The following is a 12,551-nucleotide window of genomic DNA, read 5'->3' on the forward strand; positions in this document are numbered from 1 at the left end:
CTGCAAATAAAGAACAGGGAAAGTACGGAAAACCTTCTTAAAAATAATTCTGCCCTTCGTACGGAAACCAACTAACAACTAGTGGGGAACCAATATCTGAAATCCCAAACAACCAAGAGACCAACCAAGGGAAACCAAAAGCTAGAGAAGAGGAGGGGAGCAAGAATCCAACTCGGAAAGGGTGTGGTTCATTGGGTCGACCCTAACTAGATTGAGTCATTAGGTTGACCACTATTGGTCGACAGTAAGTAGGTCAACACCTGAAATAGGTCAACATGGTTATGAGGTCGACATTGAAAAGGTCGACATGGAAAGGTAGACATGAGGGTTTGTTTCTTTTTTTGGGGGGGGGGGTCACTTTCTTTGTAACGTGACCGGGAACCCCAAATAGTGCACTGTGTCCTCTCGTTCAGGCAAGGTGCCTCGCTGCACTGCCACTGCGCTCGGCACAGGTTACTATTACCAATCGTAGTCCACGTGGATCGTAAAGTAAGAAAAAGTTTTGAAATTATTATTTTTTTAAAAAACACATGTCGACCTTTTCATGTGCCGACATTTACAATATCGACCTAGTGATCTTGTCAACCTAAAGACCATGTCGACCAAATGCATGTCGACCAATAGTGGTCAACCTAATGACTGTCGACCTAAGTGAGGTCGACCTAAAGACCGGATACCCTCTAAAACAGTTTATTTTCCTGGTGCCGATGGATGGCATTATTCTGAATGCTCATGCTTATGACTGTTGTTGGTAGCAGCATATTCGATGGATACTGAGGCCGCCTAATCAGCAGCTCTGATCAACAAAAAATATTAGGACAGATATCAGCACCAGGAGAATGGACTGTTACAGAGTAACTGGAAGGGAGTAAGAGGCATTGAAGCTGAGCATCTCCCACACAGACATAGGGGGTATATGCAATTGCGGTCGAATTGCCGCAAATGTCGAAAAACGGGGCATTTTCGACACCAAAAAAAAATTCGACAATGCAATACAGTACTTTTCGACAAAAAAAAAACAGACTTTTCAGATTCAACTTTTTGAAATTCGACAGTTGACAAATTCGACATGTCTGCAATGGTAAAAATGCGGCTTTTCGACAAAAGTATATTCAATTGAAGAATGTTGATTCGACAACAGTGCTTTTCGACAGTAATTTCGTCAATTTCATTCCGCCTCACTTTGCTGGCGGAATCTAATAAAAAAAAATTAAAAACATGTTTTTTTGTGTGTTTTTTTATTGCTAATAACATATCTATTTATATTAGAAGGGATTAGGTACTTGGTTTGTCTATTAGGAGACACAACTATTATTTATATATTTTTTTAAATAATGGCCCTCATTCCGAGTTGATCGCTCGCAAGGCGATTTTAGCAGAGTTACACACGCTAAGCCGCCGCCTACTGGGAGTGAATCTTAGCTTCTTAAAATTGCGACCGATGTATTCGCAATATTGCGATTACAAACTACTTAGCAGTTTCAGAGTAGCTTCAGACTTACTCGGCATCTGCGATCAGTTCAGTGCTTGTCGTTCCTGGTTTGACGTCATAAACACACCCAGCGTTCGCCCAGACACTCCTCCGTTTCTCCGGCCACTCCTGCGTTTTTTCCGGAAACGGTAGCGTTTTTAACCACACGCCCCTGAAACGCCGTGTTTCCGCCCAGTAACACCCATTTCCTGTCAATCACATTACGATCGCCGGAGCGAAGAAAAAGCCGTGAGTAAAAATACTATCTTCATTGTTAAATTACTTGGCGCAGTCGCAGTGCGAATATTGCGCATGCAGACTAAGCGGAATTTCACTGCGATGCGATGAAATATACCGAGCGAACGACTCGGAATGAGGGCCAATATTTTTTTTTTAACTGACTAAAATAGAGAGAGCATGGTTTTCAGTGGGAAGGGGTGGGAATGGGTTAAAATCCAGAAAAAAAATGCGTGGGGTCCCCCCTCCTAAGCATAACCAGCCTCAGGCTCTTTGAACCGGTCCTGGTTGTAAAAATACGAGGAAAAAATTGACTGGGGATCCCCCGTATTTTTAGAACCAGCACCGGGCTCTGCGTCCGGTCCTGGTGCAAAAAATACGGGGGACAAAAAGCGTAGGGGTCCCCCGTATTTTTAACACCAGCACCGGGCTCCACTAGCTGGAGAGATAATGCCACAGCCGGGGGACACTTTTATACCGGTCCCTGCGGCCGTGGCATTAAATCCCCAACTAGTCATCCCTGGCTGGGGTACCCTGGAGGAGTGGGGACCCCTTAAATCAGTGTGTCCTGTTCTTATTTTGTAATCCACGTACTTGGCAAAAAAACAAACCGCATACTCGGTCCACGCACTGAAAGGGGTCCCATGTTTACACATGGGAGCCCTTTCAGTGCGTGGATCGGGTATGCGGTTTGTTTTTTTTGCCAAGTACGTGGATTACAAAATAAGAACAGGACACACTGGATTTAGGCGAGTATAATTTTATTTTCAGGTACCCCGGATTCTACATGGAGACGTGGACAGAGTCGGCGTGTGAACATAGGTAAGTATGTGTGTGTCGGCATGTATGTAATAAAGTTGTACTTTCACGGTGTGCGTGTCCTGTTTTTATTTGGGTATTTTTTTTGCAGAAGAACTACAGGTACCAGCGGGCCCGTTTTACCCCCACATGCTGGTACTTGTGGTTCTCCAAGTACCAGCTTGCGGGGGAGGCTTGATGGGACTTGTAGTTCTTCTGCAAAAAAATAAGATTTTACTTACCGATAAATCTATTTCTCGTAGTCCGTAGTGGATGCTGGGGACTCCGTAAGGACCATGGGGATATAGCGGCTCCGCAGGAGACAGGGCACAATAATAAAAGCTTTAGGATCAGGTGGTGTGCACTGGCTCCTCCCCCTATGACCCTCCTCCAAGCCTCAGTTAGGATACTGTGCCCGGACGAGCGTGCATAATAAGGAAGGATATTGAATCCCGGGTAAGACTCATACCAGCCACACCAATTACACCGTACAACCTGTGATCTGAACCCAGTTAACAGTATGATAACAACGAAGGAGCCTCTGACAAGATGGCTCACAACAAGAATAACCCGATTTTTGTAACAATAACTATGTACAAGTATTGCAGACAATCCGCACTTGGGATGGGCGCCCAGCATCCACTACGGACTACGAGAAATAGATTTATCGGTAAGTAAAATCTTATTTTCTCTGACGTCCTAGTGGATGCTGGGGACTCCGTAAGGACCATGGGGATTATACCAAAGCTCCCAAACGGGCGGGAGAGTGCGGATGACCCTGCAGCACCGAATGAGAGACTCCATGTCCTCCTCAGCCAGGGTATCAAATTTGTAGAATTTAGCAAACGTGTTTGCCCCTGACCAAGTAACTGCTCGGCAAAGTTGTAAAGCCGAGACCCCTCGGGCAGTCGCCCAAGATGAGCCCCCTTCCTTTTGGAATGGGCTTTTACAGATTTTGGCTGTGGCAGGCCTGCCACAGAATGTGTAAACTGAATTGTATTACAAATCCAGCGAGCAATCGTCTGCTTAGAAGCAGGAGCACCCATCTTGTTGGGTGCATACAGGCTAAACAGCGAGTCAGATTTTCTGACTCCAGCCGTCCTGGAAACATATTTTTCAGGGCCCTGACAACGTCAAGTAACTTGGAGTCCTCCAAGTCCCTAGTACCCGCAGGTACCACAATAGGTTGGTTCATGTGAAAAACAGAAAACACCTTAAGGAGAAATTGAGGACGAGTCCTCAATTCTGCCCTGTCAGAATGAAAAATTAAGTAAGGGCTTTATATATGATAAAGCCGCCAATTCTGACACACGCCTGGCTGAAGCCAGGGCTAATAGCATCGTCACCTTCCATGTGAGATATTTTAAGTCCACAGTGGTGAGTGGTTCAAACCAATGTGACTTTAGGAAACTCAAAACAACATTGAGATCCCAAGGTGCCACTGGGGCACAAAATGAGGCTGTATATGCAGTACCCCTTTTACAAACATCTGAACGTCAGGCACTAAAGCCAGTTCTTTCTGGAAGAAATTCGACAGGGCCGAAATTTGAACCTTAATGGACCCTAATTTTAGGCCCATAGACAGTCCTGTTTTCAGGAAATGTAGGAAACGACCCAGTTGGAATTCCTCTGTAGGGGCCTTCTTGGCCTCACACCACGCAACATATCTTCACCAAATGCGGTGAAAATGTTTTGCGGTTACATCCTTCCTGTCTTCGACCAGGGTAGGGATGACTTCATCTGGAATGCCCTTTCAGGATCCGGCGTTCAACCGCCATGCCGTCAAACGCGGCCGCGGTAAGTCTTGGAACAGACAAGGCCCCTGCTGGAGCAGGTCCTTTCTTAAAGGTAGAGGCCACGGGTCTTCCGTGAACATCTCTTGAAGTTTCGGGTACCAAGTCCTTCTTGGCCAATCCGGAACCACGAGTATCGTTCTTACTCATCTCCCTCTTATGATTCTCAGTACTTTTGGTATGAGAGGCATAGGAGGGAACACATACTCTGACTGGTACACCCACAGTGTTACCAGAGCGTCCACCGCTATTGCCTGAGGGTCCCTTGACCTGGCGCAATATCTGTCTAGTTTTTTGTTCAGGCGGGACGCCATCATGTCCACCTTTGGTTTTTCCCAACGGTTTACAATCATGTGGAAGACTTCCCGATGAAGGCCCCACTCTCCCGGGTAGAGGTCATGCCTGCTGAGGAAGTCTGCTTCCCAGTTTTCCACTCCCGGAATGAACACTGCTGAGAGTGTTATCACATGATTTTTCGCCCAGCGAAGAATCCTTGAAGTTTCTGCCATTTCCCTCCTGCTTCTTGTGCCGCCCTGTTTACGTGGGCGACTGCCGTGATGTTGTCCCACTGGATCAATACCGGCTGACCTTGAAGCAGAGGTCTTGCTAAGCTTAGAGCATTGTAAATTGCCCTTAGCTCCAGTATATTTATGTGGAGAGAAGTCTCCAGACTTGATCACACTCTCTGGAAATTTTTTCCTTGTGTGACTGCTCCCCAGCCACTCAGGCTGGCATCCGTGGTCACCAGGACCCAGTCCTGAATGCCGAATCTGCGGCCCTTTCATAGATGAGCACTCTGCAGCCACCGCAGAAGAAACACCCTTGTCCTTGGAGACAGGGTTATCCGCTGATGCATCTGAAGATGCGATCCGGACCATTTTTCCAGCAGATCCCACGGAAAGGTTCTTGCGTGAAATCTACCGAATGGGATCGCTTTGTAAGAAACCACCATTTTTCACAGGATCCTTGTGCAATGATGCACTGATACTTTTCCTGGTTTTAGGAGGTTCCTGACTAGCTCGGATAACTCCCTGGCTTTCTTCTCCGGGAGAAAACATCCTTTTCTGGACTGTGTCCAGAATCATCCCTAGGAACAGTAGACGTGTCGTCGGAAAAAACTGCGATTTTGGAATATTTAGAATCCACTCGTGCTGTCGTAGAACTACTTAAGATAGTGCTACTCCGACCTCCAACTGTTCTCTGGACCTTGCCTTTATCAGGAAAGCGTCCATATTTCTTTTAAGAAGAATCATCATTTCGGCCATTACCTTGGTAAAGACCCGGGGTGCCGTGGACAATCCAAACGGCAGCGTCTGAACTGATAGTGACAGTTCTGTACCACGAACCTGAGGTACCCTTGGTGAGAAGGCAAATTTGGACATGTAGGTAAGCGTCCCTGATATCCAGTGACACCATATCGTCCCCTTCTTCCTGGTTCGCTATCACTACTCTGAGTGACTCCATCTTGATTTGAACGCTTGTATGTAAGTGTTCAAATATTTCAGATCTCACCGAGCCGTCTGGCTTCAGTACCACAATATAGTGTGGAATAATACCCCTTCCCTTGTTGTAGAAGGGGTACTTTGATTATCACCTGCTGGGAATACAGCCTGTGAATTGTTCCCAATACTGCCTCCCTGTCGGAGGGAGACGTTGGTAAAGCAGACTTCAGGAACTTGTGAGGGGGAGACGTCTCGAATTTCCAATGTACACCTGGGATACTACGTGTAGGATCCAGGAGTCCACTTGTGAGTGAGCCCCCTGCGTGCTGAAACTCTTGAGATGACCCCCTACCGCACCTGAGTCCGCTTGTACTGCCCCAGCGTCATGCTGCGGACTTGGCAGAAGCTGTGGAGGGCTTCTGTTCCTGGGAATGGGCTGCCTGCTGCAGTCTTCTTCCCTTTCCTATACCCCTGGGCAGATATGACTGGCCCTTTTGCCCGCCTGCCCTTATGGGGACGAAAGGACTGAGACTGAAAAGACTGTGTCCTTTTCTGCTGAGATGTGACTTGGGGTAACAAAAGGTGGATTTTTCAGCTGTTGCCATGGCCACCAGGTCCGATGGACCGCCCCTTTATACGGCAATACTTCCATGTGCCGTCTGGAATCTGCATCACCTGACCACTGTCGTGTCTTTGTCTGGCAGATATGGACATCACATTTACTCTTGATGCCAGAATGCAAATATCCCTCTGCGCATCTCGCATATATAGAAATGCATCTATAGTCAATAAAATCTTGTCCCTGTCAAGGGTATCAATATTTTCAGTCAGGAAATCCGACCAAGCCCCCTCAGCGCTGCACATCCAGGCTGAGGCGATTGCTGGTCGTAGTATAACACCAGTATGTGTGTATATACTTTTAGGATATTTTTCAGCTTCCTATCAGCTGGCTCCTTGAGGGCTGCCGTATCTGGAGACGGTAACGCCCCTTGTTTTTATAAGCGTGTGAGCGCCTTATCCACCCTAAGGTGTGTTTCCCAACTCGCCCTAACTTCTGGCGGGAAAGGGTATACCGCCAATAATTTTCTATCGGAGGAAACCCACGTATCATCACACACTTCATTTAATTTATCTGATTCAGGAAAAACTACAAGTAGTTTATTCACACCCTACATAATACCCTTATTTGTGGTACTTGTAGTATCAGAAATATGTAACACCTCCTTCATTGCCCTTAACATGAAACGTGTGGCCCTAAAGGAAAATACGTTTGTTTATTCACCGTCGACACTGGAGTCAGTGTCCGTGTCTGTGTCAACCGACTGAGGTAAATGGGCGTTTTTACAAGCCCCTGACGGTGTCTGAGACGCCTGGACAGGTACTAATTTGTTTGCCGGCCGTCTCATGTCGTCAACCGACCTTGCAGCGTGTTGACATTATCACGTAATTCCTAAATAAGCCATCCATTCCAGTGTCGACTCCCTAGAGAGTGACATCACCAATACAGGCAATTTGCTCCGCCTCCTCACCAACATCGTCCTCCTACAAGTCGACACACACGTACCGACACACAGCACACACACAGGGAATGCTCTGATAGAGGACAGGACCCCACTAGCCCTTTGGGGAGACAGAGGGAGAGTTTGCCAGCACACACCAAAAACGCTATAATTATACAGGGACAACCCCTTATACAAGTGTTTTCCCTTATAGCATTTTTATATATGTAATCATATCGCCAAATAAGTGCCCCCCCTCTCTGTTTTAACCCTGTTTCTGTAGTGCAGTGCAGGGGAGAGCCTGGGAGCCTTCCTCACAGCAGAGCTGAGCAGGAAAATGGCGCCGTGTGCTGAGGAGAATAGGCCCCGCCCCCTTTTCGGCGGGCTCTTCTCCCGGAGTTTGTGAGATCTGGCAGGGGTTAAATACATCCATATAGCCTCAAGGGCTATATGTGATGTATTTTAGCCATAAAAAGGTATTATACATTGCTGCCCAGGGCGCCCCCCCCAGCGCCCTGCACCCTCAGTGACAGTTGGTGACTGTTGGTGAAGTGTGCTGACAACAATGGCGCACAGCTGCAGTGCTGTGCGCTACCTTATGAAGACTGAAAGTCTTCTGCCGCCTGTTTCTGGACCTCTTCAACTTCGGCATCTGCAAGGGGGGTCGGCGGCACGGCTCCGGGACGAACCCCAGGGTGAGACCTGTGTTCCGACTCCCTCTGGAGCTAATGGTGTCCAGTAGCCTAAGAAGCAAATCCATCCTGCACGCAGGTGAGTTTACTTCTCTCCCCTAAGTCCCTCGTAGCAGTGAGCCTGTTGCCAGCAGGTCTCACTGAAAGAAAAAAAACCTAACTTAAACTTTTATTCTAAGCAGCTCAGGAGAGCCACCTAGATTGCACCCTTCTCGGCCGGGCACAAAAATCTAACTGAGGCTTGGAGGAGGGTCATAGGGGGAGGAGCCAGTGCACACCACCTGATCCTAAAGCTTTTATTATTGTGCCCTGTCTCCTGCGGAGCCGCTATATCCCCATGGTCCTTACGGAGTCCCCAGCATCCACTAGGACGTCAGAGAAACAATATTCTTTTATTTTACACAAGGCTATCAGCCCCCCATCCGCAGCCCTTGGATAGGGGGGGGGGGGGGCAGCCTCAAGCTTCACCCATGGCCCTTGGGTGGCTGGAGGGGGGGACCCCTTGATTTAAAGGGGTCCCCACTCCTCCAGGGTACCCCGGCCAGGGGTGACTAGTTGGGGATTTAATGCCACGGCCGCAGGGACCGGTATAAAAGTGTCCCCCGGCTGTGGCATTATCTCTCCAGCTAGTGGAGCCTGGTGCTGGTGTTAAAAATACGGGGGACCTTTACGCTTTTTGTCCCCCGTATTTTTTGCACCAGGACCGGACGCAGAGCCCGGTGCTGGTTCTAAAAATACAGGGGATCCCATGTCAATTTTCTTCCCGTATTTTTACAACCAGGACCGGCTCGAAGAGCCAGAGGCTGGTTATGCTTAAGAGGGGGGACCCCACGCAATTTTTTTTAGGGTTTTTTAACCATTTTTGTGCCGTCCGAAAAGTCGAATCCAGGACGCACTTATCCGTCAATTGGTCCGTTTTTCGACAGCGGGACTGTCTAATCCGTTTTTTATTGAATATGTCGAATTCCGGCACCCACCGGCCGGAATTCGACGGTCGAATTTAAAAACAGGCGAAAAAAAGCCGCAATTCGCACGGAATTGCATATACCCTATAATCTTTACTCCTAAATCATGATTGCAGTAATAATTTCTGGTTTATTACATTTGTTGCAAAAAGAACAAGCATACAATATTGTTTTCTAAGTGAATAAAGAACTCTGCATGCAATTCCTATTTTGCACTTCTTACTATACCTTGCTGAGATCTTTGGCAGTCACTCCGTCATCGTCGCGGCAAGGTAGCTTGTGCACATACGCGAGCATTTGATACTTGGCACGAATAAACTCAGACTTCGTAGGGCTAGAAGGTAAAAGAGTAGCAGTCTCTATAGTAAACCTTATTTCAATCCTATTCTCACTCGTCATCTTACTTCCTGTAGTGTTGTCCCCTCTATTTTCCCCATTATAAATAAACCTCTCTGCTCATTCATGTGCCCTGATTTCATGATTTCTGCAGCATAATCAACATACAAAAATCATCATCATCTAGAACAGGACAACAGCAGGAAGACCCTTTATTTTCTCTGCAGGGCTAGGTTCAATTTACCCAGCATGACCTGCTTAAAATCAACTATTCTCAGCACACCCAATTATGGGAACACTTATCTTTACAATATACCAGTGGTTCCCAAACTGTGTGCCGTGGCACCCTGGGGTGCCTCGGGACACTTGCAGGGGTGCCTCGGGGTGATGGTCCAGAACCAATTCAAATTCTGCATGGTCAATGTAAAAAGCAAAACCAGTGTTAATGGCTGCCAATCATAAAAGATAAAAATACAATCAAAAGCAAATCTTGTCCCTCACCACATAAGTTACCCTAAGGATGACATAGAAAGACAATTTACTTAATTTTATATTTCTTTCTAAATTTTTCAATAAGAAACTATTGGCTTAGGGGTGCCGTGAAAAAAATTATGATACTCTAGGGTGCCGTGATTCAAAAAAGTTTGGGAACCACTGCAATATACTGTAGGTAGAGGTACATAGTAAAGTTTATATACAATCACAAAAATTGACTATGTTCTGCTCTTGCTGTGTGAGACATTGGTCGCAGTCGTAATGCAGGTGTAGGAAGGATATTGGTCAATTATTCCAGCAAAATCCATAAATACGCTGCTTTATTTCATCTCTGTTACAATCAACCATATAGAAAACTAACAATAGGTAATAGAAGACTGTTAGAACGTCAAACGGGCTAGCTACTTGCCCTGATTATAACCGGATGAGGACTATAACTAAAGGCATACTGAGGCCACTCTAGTGTAGGTTTGGGATAACAATACTCACTGAAGTTTGTCTTGAGGGTTGGCTTTACGTCGACCACTCTGGACCTGCGCTGGGTCCAATAGAGAATGTTCCCAGATAGAATTTGCGCCATTACTTGCCAATGTGTGCACCATCTGGATGGGCAAAGAGAGTACGGATGAAAGAGCGATGATAACAGAGAGGAGCACAAGGTAATGTTGTAATAACGACTATTATGTGATGAAACGCTATGTAAGCCAATAGCTGCTGTGCAGGCAGTATGAGCATACCTGCTAAAAAAGCCACAACACTAGATAAGGTTGCTAACATGAAAACATCAACACTACAAGCATGACCGTGTTCACATTTTAAGCAAAACTTGTTTATGGTCTTTCAAAAGCAATCACCACATTTTTTGAGGGAGATTCACCTATCATTACAGTTGAAATGTGGACAGGACAGAGCTGGCATTCCAGGGGGGATTCAGCTATATTCAGCGTGAGTGGGTAGCAGGTGCTGCTCAGCAAATCCCAACTCCCTCTTAGCCCCATAACACCTGCTGAAGACAAGGTGAGCCGTGTGTAGGAAGAGAAGTAGGGGGCTGGAATACCAAAGAGCTAAAGGGATGAGCTCATCCTCATTTTATTTCTACCACACACATACTGTAAAAATGCCAAATACACTTTGATCTCAAAGACTCTTCTACAGACGATACAGTAAATTATAAAACATGTGAGGGCCCAGGTGTATGTCATATGATACAGAGAATAGAGACGTGTGACAGTAACAATAAAATGTTTGCTTTGTGCTCGTTATGCAATCAGTATTTTATAATTGTAAGAGGGAGACTCAGTTAGCAACAAGGTTCCAATGGAATGTCGCATGCTAGTATAATGTGAGTTATCTGGTAGGAAAAGCTAAAACATATTGCTCACACTCCCTAGAGATACGAGTAAAAACAAGTAAAGGTTTTCCTACTGTAATAACCTCTGCCAGGGTCTCCCAAACGCAGTCTTCAGGGAGCACTAACAGTCCAGGGTTTAAGGATATTCATGCCGGAGCACAGATGGTATAATTAAACTGGCTGAGGTACTAGCTAAGGGGCAGATCCAGCATGAGTTGTAGTTTTGCTAAAAGTAGCAAAACTACAACTCTTTCCGCTAGCATGCCAGGTCCTGCCCCCCCCGCCCCCACTAACATGCAAGCGCATCGCTATACAGGGATGCGCTCGCATGAATAGGGTCAAATCCTTCCTACGCAGCCTTGCTGCGAGGGCAGTCGGAGGGCATCCATCTTTGGGTTGCAGTGGCTGCGTGTGACATCAAAATCTATGCGGCCCGCACAACCAATTTTGAATTACTGTAGAGATGCGCGCTCCAGATACCCATGGTATTCTATTTTAAAAATTGGTTGCAAAATGTTTTGCAGCCAAAACCCGTGCAGGAGAAAAAATAAGATACCTCACTGATACCTCCCGGCCGTTCCTCTGCTGTGCCTGACTGCTGCATACTCCACTCTCCTGACAGTGATTGGGGAGACACACACCTGACAGGTCTCACACACACTGATTGACGGGGATCACACACACAGACAGGGGGCTCACACACACACACACACACACACACACACACAGAGACAGGGGGCACTCACACACACACAGACACATGGGCTCTCACTCACACACACACACACACACAGATGGGGAGGCTCTCACACACACACACACAGATGGGGAGGCTCTTATACACACACACACACACACACACACACACACACACACACACACACACACAGAGATGGGGAGGCTCTCTCACACACACAGACAGGGAGGCTCTCACACACACACACACACACACACACACAGACAGGGAGGCTCACACACACACACAGACAAGGGGGCAGGCTCTCACACATACACACAGACGGGGGGCTCTCACACACACACACACACACACAGGGGGCTCTCTCTCATACACACACACACACACACACACACACAACACACGGGGATTCTCTCTCACTCACACACTGAGGGGTAAATTTACTAAGATGGGAGTTCTTTTTAGGATGGGATGTTGCCCATGGCAACCAATCAGATTCTACTTCTCATTTATATAGCACCTTCTAGAAGATAATTCCTGGAATCTGATTGGTTGCTATGGGCAACATCCCAGCTTAAATAGAACTCCCATCTTAGTAAATTTACCCCAGAGACGGGGCTCTCACACACACACAGACAGTGGGGGCTCACACACACACACACAGACGAGTGGGAGGGCTCTCACACACATACACATGGATGGGGGGCTCTCTCACACACATACACACAGACGGGGGGCTCTCATACACACACAGATGGGGGGCTCTCACACACAC

The 12,551-nt window shown here is 46.9% G+C and overlaps 1 protein-coding gene across 6 annotated transcripts in view; it reads right to left on the minus strand.

Moving 5' to 3' along the window:
• GIT1 (GIT ArfGAP 1) overlaps nucleotides 1-12,551 on the minus strand; it is a 306,604-nt gene that overhangs the window by 195,441 nt on the left and 98,612 nt on the right. For all 6 annotated transcript variants that reach the window (XM_063955944.1, XM_063955946.1, XM_063955942.1 and 3 more), the window contains exons 3-4: nucleotides 10,218-10,330; nucleotides 9,126-9,231 (exon numbers count right to left, since the gene is read on the minus strand). In XM_063955944.1, the coding sequence (XP_063812014.1) occupies nucleotides 9,126-9,231; nucleotides 10,218-10,330 (219 nt within the window). The remainder of the gene's footprint in view (nucleotides 1-9,125; nucleotides 9,232-10,217; nucleotides 10,331-12,551) is intronic.

The sequence above is a fragment of the Pseudophryne corroboree genome, chromosome 2, assembly GCF_028390025.1.
Source record: "Pseudophryne corroboree isolate aPseCor3 chromosome 2, aPseCor3.hap2, whole genome shotgun sequence".
NCBI classification, from domain to species: domain Eukaryota; kingdom Metazoa; phylum Chordata; class Amphibia; order Anura; family Myobatrachidae; genus Pseudophryne; species Pseudophryne corroboree.